The 14,473-nt window shown below is 46.9% G+C and overlaps 1 protein-coding gene across 1 annotated transcript in view; it reads left to right on the forward strand.

Moving 5' to 3' along the window:
• The first annotated feature begins 1,007 nt into the window (after positions 1-1,007).
• LOC139279629 (uncharacterized) overlaps positions 1,008-14,473 on the forward strand; it is a 31,408-nt gene continuing 17,942 nt past the window's right edge. Inside the window, exons 1-3 of the mRNA XM_070898740.1 lie at positions 1,008-1,103; positions 4,313-4,414; positions 6,581-6,696. Coding sequence (XP_070754841.1) covers positions 1,008-1,103; positions 4,313-4,414; positions 6,581-6,696 — 314 coding nt within the window. The remainder of the gene's footprint in view (positions 1,104-4,312; positions 4,415-6,580; positions 6,697-14,473) is intronic.

Genomic DNA, 14,473 nt, shown 5'->3' on the forward strand with positions numbered 1-14,473 from the left:
AAAATTCTCCCAGTCCTCAGGTTTGCTGCTTTTTCTGGCCAATTTATAAGCCTCTTCCTTGGATTAAATTTTCCTTGTTAGCCACGGTTGAGCCACCTTCCCCGTGTTATTTTTACTCCAGACAGGGATGTACAATTGTTGAAGTTCATCCATGTGATCTTTAAATGTCTGCCATTGCCTATCCACCGTGAACCCTTTAAGTATCATTCGCCAGTCTATTCTAGTCAATTCTCGTCTCATACCATCAAAGTTACCTTTCCTTAAGTTCAGGACCCTCGTCTCTGAATTAACTGTGTCGCTCTCCATCTTAATAAAGAATTCTACCATATTATGGTCACTTTTCCCCAAGGGGCCTCGCACAACAAGATTGCTAATTAGCCCTTTCTCATTACACATCACCCAGTCCAGTTGGTTCCTCAACATATTGGTCTAGAAAACCATCCCTAATACACTCCAGGAAATCCTCCTCCACCGTATTGCTACCAGTTTGGTTAGCCCAATCTATATGTAGATTAAAGTCGCCCATGATAACTGCCGTACCTTTATTGCACGCACCCCTAATTTCTTAATGGGCGAAATCAACAACCATAATATCGCCCAGCGTTACTTTCGGCACGTAATTAACGCCGGGATTTAATAATATCGCCTGGCCACTGCTTTTTGTCGTAAAGATAACATTTGCCGAAACTAACGCCCAGAAAATCACTCAGCCTTACTTTCGGCACCTCGCACACATCTCGCCAACAATATCGCTCACCAGAAAAACCGCTGTGAAAAAGTAGAACTGACCTGACCACAGCGGTGTGGACGCCATGTTCTAAATCGCAGGTCGCATCATTTAAAAGGCTGCTCTGCTTCAATCTCGGGAGAGTTTGGATGTACTCTGGAGGTATCTTAAGGTGATGTGAACATCTTTTCATACTGTGGACGATTGGAATTTACTTTAGGTGTCTTAGTGAGGACATTAATTGTTTGTGAACAATCGGTGTAATACTGATACTATTGGAATGGGGCCTGTCATTTCTCAGCCTCGCTTGATGAGCACGCACATGCTGCAGACTCGAGATGGCAGAAGGTACATGCGACAGCATTATGTGCCCAATGTAAGACGTGCCAGACTGACGAGCTAGACTAGACGTTACACCCTCCGCACTTACAGGGAGAAGTGGTCTTACCTCAAATTGTCCGACACCACCTGCATTAGGAGACTGCGCTGCCACAAGGAGGTTATCAGTGAGATATGTCAGTTCATCAGGGAAGATGTGCAGCCTGCCAGCACCATCAAGATCACCGCGGCACCTTCGTTCTACGTGTCGGGTTGCTTTCAGGCCTCAGCTGGCGACATTTGCGGTATATCTCAGCATGCCGCACATTGCTGCATTCGACAGGTCACTGAAGCCCTTTACGCACGCAAGATGGACTTTATCAGCTTCCCTATGACCAGGGAGGCTCAGACTGAGAGGGCTTTAGGATTCTACCGAATTGCAGGGAGCAATAGACTGTACGCACATCACCATGCGGGCACCTTTTCAGGATGCAGAGGTTTTCAGGAACCGCAAGGGATTCCACTCCCTGAATGTAAAACTCATTGTCGACCACGAGTAAGTTATTAAGGCGGTGAATGCTAAATTTCCAGGCAGCATCCATGATGCTCACATCCTGCATGAGAGCGCTGTATCTGACTTGTTTACCAGTCAGCCACAAGGTCAATGCTGAATGCTTGGTGACAAAGAATATGGCCTCGCCACCTGGCTGATGACCCCCCCTGCGTTACATCCACACCGAGGCCGAGAAGTGATACAACGAGAGCCACAGATCCACTCGCAATATCATGGTTTAGATGTCTGGACCACTCAGCAGGTAGCTCAATTCATGGTGGTGTGCTCCAGGCTGCACAACTTGGCTATCAGGAGGGGACAAGAATTGCCACAAGGGACTGACAGTCCACCTCAGGAGAGAGAGGAAGAGGAGGACAAGGAGGTGAATGCTGACCTCGGGGCAGACAATCAGGTTGATGCTAAAACCATGCCCCCGCCCCCCTCTAGACCGCAGGAAAGGGCCCGTAGAGGCTACATAACTGCAAGACTCTTACGTCAGCAGCTCATAAATGAGCGCTTTGCTTGAAATAATGTTGGTGGTATTTACAAAGCTGCAACACTGCTGGGTGTGCAGGTCATACATCAATGGTGTGCATCACCTTGGTGACAGTTCAAGTTTAAGTTGATTCAAGTTAAGTGTAATTATACTCTTTCATGTTAAGGAATCACCAGTGTGCAACGGTGCAACTATCTGAGACAATGTGCAACAAGGTTATGTTAATTAAAAAATATTTAATCCTACCATTTGTCTGAATTCATAAGTATAACTATAAAAAAACATGCCACCCCACCCCATGACAAAATTGATCACATTTACATCATTACAATGGTCCCCATTTACAGCAAAACAGAACACAGATGCAAACCCCTCGCCCTTGCCCTGACCCTCCCACCAAAATAGCAGCAGCAACCTAAAAATATGCCCCAGACAACACCTGCGGCCATGCATCTCACTTTCCTTCCCCCCCTCCCCCATTTCTCCTCCCCACCTCTACCCCTTCCCCTTCCCTTCCTGACTCCAAGCCGCCTGGCCGAGGAGTTCCTCAGGCGCTGCTTCATTGGGGAGAGAATGACAGCAGAACCGCTGTTTGGATGGATACGGGAGAGGACGGTATTGAGGTGGGAACGTGCTCCGAGCCAGAAGCAAGATCTTCCTCCTGGCTGTCATGTGTCGTTGGCAATGAGGGTGCGGCACCTTGATACGCTCCGGGACCACTGGGCACCCTCTGTCACCAGTGTTCCTGGCTAACAGTTCCAGGGCCTCCTCCATCCCTTCCATGGTATATATTATTTGTTGGACCAAAACTCAGTGCCAACTACCTTCTTGGTGCTTAGTAGACTTTTGCTGCTGGTGAATCTCCCTCCTGCCTCCCACAACAGCCAAACAAGCACACACCACACCCACACACGCTTTCAGTCCCTCTCTGCTCCCTCTCTCTCTGTCTCCTCTTCTGCGCATGTAATGATGACACCTGACCTCCTGAAATGTGGGAAATGAGCGTTGCCATGCCGTTGCTATGGTCGGCGACACTTTACGGCAGAAGGTCAAAAGATTTTAACGCTAACGCCCATTTCAGATTGCTTGCAGTAACGCCCATTTAAAAAAATGGAAAGTTAGGGTTTTGGAAATGGGCAATAATCCGACTATCTCAAAACCCATATTTACCACCCACGCTGGAAATAACGCCCATTTTTGGCCGACTTGCACAAAAGTGGAAAGTCTAGCCCTAGAGTCATAAAGCCATTACGGAGAAGAAGGAGGCCATTTGGCCCATCGGGTCCATGCCGGCTCTCTGGCGAGCAACCCAGTCAGTCCCATTCCCCCGCTCTATCCCCGTAGCCCTGTAAGTTTATTTCCCTCAGGAGACTATTCAATTTCCTTTTGAAATCATTGATCGTCTCCGCTTCCAGCCCCCTCATCGGCAGCGAGTTCCAGGTCATTACCACTCGCTGTGTAAAACAGTTCTTCCTCACATCCCCTGTATCTCTTTCCCAAAACCTTCAATCTGTGTCCCCTAGTCCTTCTACTATCAGCTAACTGGATAGCTCTTTCAGAAAGCCAAACCAAACTAAAAAGGTCAATTTTTCCAATTGGAATTTCAGCATAAGGTTCAGATAGAAACATTGTTACTTTCATTGATCTAACCATTCAGCTAAAACCGTCTTGTTGGACTCAACCTCTGAAGCATGTGTTCCGAGTGCTGATGAACAGTTACGAGTCTATCAACAACGTCACTAACCATTCACTGCAAAATCCCAGGGGGAAGCGAATCCCAACTCAGGGGCTATCAGCAGTCGAATTGTGAGACTGACCAGCTTTCATAATATTCCTTCTTTCTGTGTATCTATCGAGTGATTGAAAGCAGGTACTTTCGAAAGGAAGAGTTCGTAGAATCACAGAAATTTACAGCACGGAAGGAGGCCATTCGGCCCATCATGTCCGTTACGGCCGACAAAGAGCTATCCAGCCTAATCCCACGTTCCAGCTCTTGGTCCATAGCCCTGTAGGTTACGGCACTTGAAGTGCACATCCAAGTACTTTTTAAATGTGGTGAGGGTTTCTGCCTCTACACCACGAGTTTTCCCATTAAAAAAAGGGACATTTCAGGGGGGTTAACACCCCGTCCTCCTCCACCCCCCTAAGCATTCGTCCTTTGCCTATATCAGCGACAGGTCACATCCACTGAGAAGAGGATTGTGGTTTTGTGTTGCAGGTGCTGTTGGAGGAGACTGAGTGCCAGACGTTAGCTGGAGTGTTTGACCAGGAGCGCTGCGACAACCAACACCGCCTTCGAGCCCTCGAGCACCGGATCGAGGTCTGTTCACAACGCCTGGTCGTTACTCTCTCCTGGTTAACAACAAACCATCTCAAACTGTCTGACCACTCTCTTAATTCCCACAGAACACCAGGGCCCAGATTGGATTGCTGTGCTGAACATTAGCAACAGGAGGAGGCCGTTCAGCCCCTCGAGCATATTCTGCCATTCAATGGCACCTTGGTTCCATAACCCTTAATACCCTTACCCAACAAAAATCTAGGCAACTTAGTTTTGAAATTTCCAATTGACCCCGTCTTTTGTGGGGGGGGGGGGGGGGAGTTCCAGATTCCCACTTTGTATGAAGAAGTGCTTCCTGACATCACCCCTGAACGGCCTGGCTCTAATTTTAAGGTTATGCCCCCTTGTTCTGGATTCTGCCACCAGAGGAAACAGTTACTCTCTATCCAACCCATCAAATCCTTTTGCATGAGACATTAAACTAAGATGTTTGCTTGCTCAGATGGATGTAAAAGATCCCACGGACACTATTTGAAGAGCAGAGGAGTTCTCCCCAGTGGCCTGGCCAATATTTATCCCTCAACCAACATCACTAAAATAGATTATTTGGTCATTATTGTAATGTATTTAACGCATGGGTTCTTTGCTTAAGAATTCATAGCAACACATTGCTATTAAGAACTAGCTGGTTTATTAGCAAAAGGTTTAACAATCACACTACACATTACCATTTCGTCCATCAGGCTCACAACCACCTGCCTCATCGTGGATCCCTGAACCCAACTGGCTGGGGTTTTATTGAGTCTTGTGAATGTCAAGTGACTGGCTAAGCCACTCAACAGCTCTACAACTATGTTGCACCTGTAAATCAAATATAAATCAAATGCCCCCTTATTAAAGAAGCACGAAAACCGACAGATTAAACAAAGTAAACTTTTAACAGTAAATGGATCAAATTAAAATTTGGTTGCTGGGGGTGATGATGCACTCCAGTCCCTCCAGCGGCCACCTCTTGTGGAAGGCCGCGAGTGTACCGGTGGACACCGCGTGCTCCATCTCCAGGGACACCCTGGCTCGAATGTACCCGCAGAAAAGAGGCAGGCAGTGGGGCTGAACGACCCCCTCGACCGCCTACTGTCTGGACCGGTTGATGGCAGCCTTAGCCATGCCCAGGAGCAGTCCTACGCAGTTCAACAGCTCTACAACTATTTTGTGTAGACACAGTAATCAAGTGCCCCCTGATTAAAGGGGGGGGGGGCTGATTCACACTCCAAAAATTTTTCAAGTGCCCCTTTGGATTTTATGGTTAATTTTTTTTTGAGGGCACCAAAAACACAAATTATACAAGTGCCCCCTGGCTAAAAGGGCGGTGGGGGGCATTAAAACTGAAAAATGTGGATCAAATTAAACTTTAAGTATTAAGGATCAAATTAAAATTCGGTTGCCGGGGGTGATGATGCACTCCAGTCCCTCCAGCGCCCACCTCTCGCGGAAGGCCGCGAGCGTACCACATGCTCCATCTCAGGGACACCCTGGCTCGGATGTAACCGCGGAAGAGAGGCAGGCAGTCGGACTGAACAACCCCCTCGACCGCCCGCTGCCTGGAATGGATGATTGCCCCCTTGGCCATGCCCAGGAGCAGTCCGGCGAGGAGGCCTTCCGACCTGCCCGCTCCCCTCCGCACAGGGTGCCCAAAGATTAGGAGTGTGGGATTGAAGTGCAACCAGAATTTGAGGAGAAGCCCCTTTAAATAATGGAACAGGGGCTGCAACCTCGTACATTCTATAAAAACGTGGAACACGGACTTCCAGACCGCAGAAATTACAGGCGGCCTGGGAGCCCGTGAACCGGCTTAAAAATGTATTGCATGGGACTGCTCCGTGCACCACCCTCCAGGACAAGTCAAATAAATAGAGGGAGGACTCCCACATAGAGTGCACTCCATTGGGGACCCCCGCCTCCTCCGGACGGCAAGATGGTACGCCATGGCGTATCTCAACAGCTCTACAAACCTGTGAGCATACTCACAGGTGCATACATTACAATGATCACGTGGCTGTTTGTGGGACCTTGTGCACAAATTAGCTGCCGTATTTCGTACATTACAACAGTGACTACACTTCAGAAAGTACATCATTGTCCTGAGGCCATGAAAGGTGGTGTATAAGTGGGGGTTTAATGGTCTGTGATGTTTACTGTGCGCAGGGTTTGCGGCAGCAGTTGAGTGAGGTGGTGACGAGGGAAGACGGCCGGACAGCACCACTTGCTCCAAGGGGCGAGGCTGAGATGGTGAAGACGCAGCGAGAAGGAGCAGAGAACAGGTACCTAGAGTCGCGAACACATCACTGAATGCAAGCCAACGTTACTAACAGTAAATTCTTCCGCACAGCGCCCTGCTCAGATTATCACTTGCCTCGCCCGTGGTCAGAATACACATTTCAGAAAATGGCTTCCCTTTCTTGTAGTTGGCCAGTTTACGTTTCAGGTGAAAGTGGGATAAAATCCCAATTGCTGAAGAACGTTTTAACCCTAACTCGCACCAAGTCTCATTTGCCCATCTCCCCATCCCTGTGCTCGCCGACCTACATTGGCTCCCGGTCTGGCACCACATCGATTAAAAAAATCTCATCCTCGTTTTCAAACCCCTCCATGGCCTCGCCCTCCCTATCTCAGTAATCTCCTTCAGCCTCACCGTCCCCCTGAGATGTCTGTGCTCTTCTAATTCTACCCTCTTGAGCATCCCTGATTGTAATCGTTACCATTGGTGGCTGTGCCTTCTGTTGCCAGGGCCCAAAGCTCTGTAATTACCTGCCTAAACCTCTCCGCCTCTTTACCTCTCTTTCCTCCTTTAAGATGCCCCTTAAAACCAACCTCTTTGACCAAGCTTTTGGTCGTCTGCCCTAATTTCTCCTTATGTGGCTCGGTGTCAAATGTTTTTTTGTCTCATAACACTCCTTTGAAGCACCTTGGGACATTTTCCCATGTTAAAAGTGCTGTATAAATGAACATTTTTATTTTGAACAGATTAATGCCTCTGTTAAAATAGCAGATCTGAGGAATATTATAAACCTGTATTGAGTGTTCAGCCGTTAATTCTGACGATATATAGAGAATCAGGTATGGCACCACAGTGGTTATGTTACTGTACCAGTAATCCAGAAATCCAGGGACCTGGACTAATGATTCAGAGACATGAGTTCAAATCCCACCATGGCAGCTGGGGAATATAATTCAGTTAATTAAACACATTTGGAATACCCCTTGATCTCTTTAGCCGTAAGGGCCATATGTAACTCCCTCTTGAATATATCTAACAAACTGGTATCAACAACTTTCTGCAGTAGAGAATTCCACAGGTTAACAACTCTCTGAGTGAAGAAGTTTCTGCTCATCTCAGTCCTAAATAGCTTACCCCTTATCCTTAGACTGTGACCCCTGGTTCTGGACTCCCCTAGTATCGGGAACACTCTTCCTGCCTCTAACCTGTCCAATCCCGTCAGTATTTTATGTATTTCTATGAGATCCCCTCTCATTCTTCTAAATTTCAGTGAATACAGGCCCAGTCGATCCAATCTCTCCTCATATGTCAGTCCTGCCATCCCGGGAATCAGTCTGGTGAGCCTTCGCTGCACTCTCTCAATAGCAAGAACATCCTTCCTCAGAGAGATATCCAGGGGATCAAGGGGTATGGCGAGAAAGCAGGAATGGGGTACTGAAGTTGCATGTTCAGCCATGAACTCATTGAATGGCGGTGCAGGCTCGAAGGGCCAAATGGCCTACTCCTGCACCTATTTTCTATGTTTCTATGTTTCGATGTTTCAGATTAAGAGACCAAACCTGAACACAATATTCCAGGTGAGGCCTCACCAAGGCCCTGTACAACTGCAGTAAGACCTCCCTGCTCCTATACTCAAATTCCCTAGCTATGAAGTCTAACATGCCATTTGCCTTCTTCATCGCATGCTGTACCTGCATGCCAACTTTCAATGATTGATGTACTATGACGCCCAGGTCTCGTTGCACCTCCCCTTTTCCTAATCTGTCACCATTCAGATAATATTCTGCCTTCGTGTTTTTGACACCAAAGTGGATAATTCACATTTATCCACATTATACTGCATCTGCCATGCATTTGCCCACTCACCTAACCTGTCGAAGTCACCCTGCAGCCTCTTAGCATCCTCCTCACAGCTCACACTGCCACCCAGCTTAGTGTCATCTGCAAACCTGGAGATATTACACTCAATTCCTTCATCTAAATCATTGATGTATATTGGAAATAGCTGGGGTCCCAGCACTGAACCCTGCGGCACCCCACTAGTCACTGCCTGCCATTCTGAAAAGGATCCGTTTATCCCGACTCTCTGCTCCCTGCCTGCCAACCAGTTCTCTATCCACGTCAATATATTACCCCCAATACCATGTGCTTTAATTTTGCACATTAATCTCTTCTGTGGGACCTTGTCAAAAACCTTTTGAAAGTCCAAATACACCACATCCACTGGTTCTCCCTTGTCCACTCTACTAGTTACATCCTCAAAAAATTCTCGAAGATTTGTCAAGCATGGTTTCCCTTTCATAAATCCATGCTGACTTGGACCGATCCTGTCACTGCTTTCCAAATGCGCTGCTATTTCATCTTTAATAATTGATTCCAACATTTTCCCCACTACCGATGTCAGGCTAACCCAGTCTATAATTACCCGTTTTCTCTCTCCCTCCTTTTTTAAAAAGTGGGGTTACATTAGCTACCCTCCAGTCCATAGGAACTGATCCAGAGTCAATAGATGTTGGAAAACGATCACCAATGCATCCACTATTTCTAGGGCCACTTCCTTAAGTACTCTGGGATGCAGACTATCAGGCCCCGGAGATTTATTGGCCTTCAATCCCATCAATTTCCCAAACACAATTTCCAGATTAATAAAGATTTCCTTCAGTTCCTCCTTCTCGCTAGACCCTCGGTCCCCTAGTATTTCTGGAAGATTACTTGTATCTTCCTTCGTGCAGACAGAACCAAAGCATTTGTTCAATTGGTCTGCCATTTCTTTGTTCCCCATTATAAATTCACCTGATTCTGCCTGCAAGGGACCTACGTTTGTCTTCACTAATCTTTTTCTCTTCACATATCTATGGAAGATTTTTCAGTCAGTTTTTATGTTCCCAGCAAGCTTCCACTTACACTCTATTTTCTCCCTCCCTTTGTCCTCCTCTGCTGAATTCTAAATTTCTCCCAGTCCTCAGGTTTGCTGCTTTTTCTGGCCAATTTATAAGCCTCTTCCTTGGATTTAACACTATCCTTAATTTCTCTTGTTAGCCACAGTTGAGCCACCTTCCCCATTTTATTTTTATTCCAGACAGGGATGTACAATTGTTGAAGTTCATCCATGTGATCTTTAAATATCTGCCATTGCCTATCCACCGTCAACCCTTTAAGTATCATTCGCCAGTCTATTCTAGCCAATTCACGTCTCATACCATCGAAGTTACTTTTCCTTAAGTTTAGGACCCTAGTCTCTGAATTAACTGTGTCACTCTCCATCTTAACAAAGAATTCCACCACATTATGGTCACTCTTCCCCAAGGGGCCTTGCGCAACAAGATTGCTAATTAGTCCTTTCTCATTACACATCACTCAGTCTAGGATGGCCAGCCCTCTAGTTGGTTCCTCGACATATTGGTCTAGAAAACCATCACTAATACACTCCCGGAAATCATCCTCCACCATATTGCTACCAGTTTGGTTAGCCCAATCTATATGCAGATTAAAGTCGCCCATGATAACTGCTGTATCTTTATTGCATGCATCCCTAATTTCTTGTTTGATGCTGTCCCCAACCTCACTACTACTGTTTGGTGGTCTGTACACAACTCTCACTAGCGTTTTCTGCCCTTTGGTATTCCGCAGCTCTACCCATACAGATTCCACATCATCCAAGCTAATGTCCTTCCTTACTATTGCGTTAATTTCCTCTTTAACCAGCAACGCTACCCCAATTTCTTTTCCTTTCTGTCTATCCTTCCTGAATGTTGAATACCCCTGGATGTTGAGTTCCCAGCCTTGTCACCCTGGAGCCATGTCTCCATAATCCAAATTATATCATATTCGTTAATAGCTGCCTGCGCAGTTAATTCGTCCACCTTATTACGAATACTCCTCGCATTGAGGCACAGAACCTTCAGGCTTGTCTTTTTAACATACTTTGTCCCTTTAGAATTTTGCTGTAATGTGGCCCTTTTTGATTTTTGCCTTGGGTTTCTCTGCCCTCCACCTTTACTTTTCTTCTTTCGATCTTTTGCTTCTGCCCCCATTTTACTTCCCTCTGTCTCCCTGCATACGTTCCCATCGCCCTGCCATATTAATTTAACCCCTCCCCAACAGCACTAGCAAACACTCCCCCTAGGACATTGGTTCCGGTCCTGCCCAGGTGCAGATCGTCCAGTTTGTACTGGTCCCACCTCCCCCAGAACCGGTTCCAATGTCCCAGGAATTTGAATCCCTCCCTCCTGCACCACTCTTCAAGCCACGTATTCGTCTTAGCTATTTCTACTCTGACTAGCATGGGGCACTGGCAGCAATCCTGAGATTACTACCTTTGAGGTCCTACTTTTTAATTTAACTCCTAGCTCCCTAAATTCAGCTTGTAGGACCTCATCCCATTTTTTACCTATATCGTTGGTACCTATATGCACCACGAGAACTGGTTGTTCACCCTCCCCCCCCAGAATGCCCTGCAGCCGTTCCGAGACATCCTTGACCCTTGCACCAGGGAGGCAACATATCATCCTGGAGTCTCGGTTGCAACTGCAGAAACGCCTATCTATTCCCCTTACAATAAAATCCCCTACCTCTATAGCTCTCCCATTCTTTTTCCTGCCCTCCTGTGCAGCCGAGCCACCCATGGTGCCAAGAACTTGGCTGCTGTTGCCTTCCCCTGCTGAGCCATCTCCCCCAACAGTACCCAAAATGGTGTATCTGTTTTGGAGTGACTTGTTGGGGGTGGCAGTGGCCATGTCAGGAATTGCAAGTCTATTTTTATTGAACAGGTCCGTGATGGAAATTCTGGGTTCACTGATGACCCTTGAGTCCACTGAAGGCTGCTGGTAGGTTGGTTGGTCGTCGATGGTTTCTTAGTCTGACTGTTCTGGCTCGTCTGTGTGCCTCAGCTTTGTCTGATCCATGTTTTTCCTGCAAGTTTGCTCATTCTTGAGCTTAATAATGAATACTCTGTTGGCCTCCTTGGCCATGACCATACCAGTGATCCATTTGGGACCCTGACCATAGTTCAACACAGGATCATTAACAGAAATCTCGCGTGACACAGTTGCGCGATCATGGTACCCTTGTTGACTTTGTCTTCTGTATTCAACATGATTATTTAAATCTGGGTGTATCAGAGATAGCTTGGTCTTAAGACCTCTTTTCATCTTGAGTTCAGCAGGCAAAACCTTTGTGAGTGTGTGGGGTCTTGTCCTGTAACTCAGCAGTATGCAAGACAAGCAGGTCTGCAGTGACCCTTGGGTTATTCTCCTCATGCTTTGCTTGACAATTTGTACTGCACGTTCAGCTTGCCCGTTGGATGCAGGCTTGAATGGTGCTGACCTTACATGTTTTATGCCATTAAGTTTCACAAACGCCTGAAACTCCAGACATGTGAAGCACGACCCATTGTCACTCACCACTGTGTCATGCAGACCATGTGTCGCGAATATGACACTGAGATTCTCTATGGTTGCCGTGGACGTGCTGGATTACATGATTATGCATTCTATCCACTTCGAATAAGCGTCCACCACCATGAAAAACATCTTGCCCAGGAAGGGACCTGAAAAATCTACATGGATCCTGGACCAAGGTTTGGATGACCACGACCACAGACTCAGCGGCGATTCCGCTGGTACTTTGCTGAGCTGCATTCAAGTGTTGCACTGATGCACGTATGCTTCCAGTTTAGAATCAATTCCTGGCCACCATACATGGGACCTGGCAATGGCCTTCATCATCACTATACCCGGATGTGTGCTGTGTAACTCACGCATGAACTTCTCTCTCCTTTTCTTGGGCATTACAACGCGATAACCCTACAATATGCAATCTGCTTGAATAGACATTTCGTCCTTGCGACGAATGTATGGTTTGGCCTCCTCGCACATTTGCTTAGGTATGGCAGACCAATCCCCTTTGAGGATGCAACCCTTTACTACTGATAAAATCGGGTCCTGGCTGGTCCAGGTCTGACCTTGTTGAGCCGTGACAGGGGTTCCTTCACTCTCAAAAGCCTCCATGATTAACATTAGATCCACCGGTTGTGGTGTTTCCACCTCCGATGTGAGCAATGGCAACCGGCTCAAAGCATCGGCACAATTCTCTATGCCAGGTCTGTGGTGAATGACATAATCATAGGCAGATAATGTCAGTGCCCACCTTTGGATGCAGGATGAAGCGTTGGTATTGATACCTTTGCTCTCGGAAAGCAATGACATGAGCGGCTTGTGATCAGTCTCTAATTCGAACCTCAGACCGAACAGGTATTGATGCATCTTTTTAACACCGTACACACACGCTAAAGTTTCTTTTTATACCATGCTGTAGGCTCTTTCCGCTTTAGAAAAACTTTTGGATGCACACGCGACAGGTTGAAGTTTCCCCGACTTATTGGCTTGTTGGAGTAGGCAATCAATTCCATATGGCGATGCGTCACAGGCCAAAACTAAACATTTACATGGGTCATAATGTACCAGCAGCTTGTTCGAGCAAAGCAGATTGGTGGCTTTCTCGAAAGCTCTGTCTTCTGATGCACCCCACACCCAGTTGTCGCCTTTTCTCAATAGCATGTGCAGTGGTTCGAGTAAGGTACTCAATTTAGTTAGGAATTTACCAAAGTAGTTGAGTAGACCCAAGAACAAACGCAGCTCCGTCACATTCTGCGGCTTGGATGCATTCTTGATGGCCTTGGTTTTCACGTCAGTAGGTCTGATGCCATCAGCGGCAATTTTCCTCAACCTCCGGTGCCATGAAGACGTTCATGCGTTTCAGTCTGAGTCCCATTCTATCCAAATGAGGTAGAACATCTTCTAGGTTGTTCAGATGTTCCTTGGAGTCATGACCAGTGATCAGGATGTGATCTTGGAACACGACAGTTCTGTGATCGGACTTCAGTAGATTTTCCATATTGCTCTGGAATATTGCAGCAGTCAAGCGAATTCCGAAAGGGCACCTGTGGTAAATAAACAGTCCTTTGTGTGTGTTAATGCATGTAAGTCTCTTCGACGTCTCGACCAACTCCTTTGTCATATAGGCCGACATCAAGGCCAGTTTTGTGAATGATTTCCCTCCGGCTAGCATCGCAAACAAGTCATCAGCCTTAGGTAACGGGAACGGGTACTGATCTTGTTTCAAAACCCTGTTGATCGTAGCCTTGTAGTCTCCACAGATTCTGACTGTGCCATCACTTTTCAGCACAGGAACAATAGGGCTGGCCCATTCATTAAATTCGACCGGTGATATGATCCCTTCATGTTGGAGTCTGTCCAGTTCAATTTCGATGTTCTCTCTCATCATATACGGCACTGCCCGAGCTTTATGATGGACAGGTCTTGCATCTGAGTCCACGTGAATCTGCACCTTGGCTCCAGTGAAGTTGCCGATACCCAGTTCGAACAGCGAGGGAACTTGCTCAATACTTGGGCACATGTATCTTCCTCCGATGACAACGCCTTTATGTCGTTCCAGTCACATCTGATTTTCTCCAACCAGCTCCTGCTGAGCAGCGTTGGGCCATATCCTGGAACAATCCACAGTGGTAACTCGTGAACCACACCGTTATACGACACGTTAATTTGTGCATTGCCAATCACCTTTATCAGTTCTTTGGTGTACGTGTGCAGCTTGGCATTAACAGGGCTCAGCCTGGGCCTCTCGTTCATGATCGATTGACTTGCCCCCGTGTCCAGTTCCATCGATACCGGTATCCCATTAAACTTCACATTAATCAAAATTGGTTTACTCTTGGTTATGAAGGAGTACAGTCCATACACTTCCTCCTCTGGCATCTCGGATTGCGTATCCGGATCCGCGCTAGTCTGCATCATCGATCC

Source organism: Pristiophorus japonicus, chromosome 14, assembly GCF_044704955.1.
Source record: "Pristiophorus japonicus isolate sPriJap1 chromosome 14, sPriJap1.hap1, whole genome shotgun sequence".
Taxonomy (NCBI): domain Eukaryota; kingdom Metazoa; phylum Chordata; class Chondrichthyes; family Pristiophoridae; genus Pristiophorus; species Pristiophorus japonicus.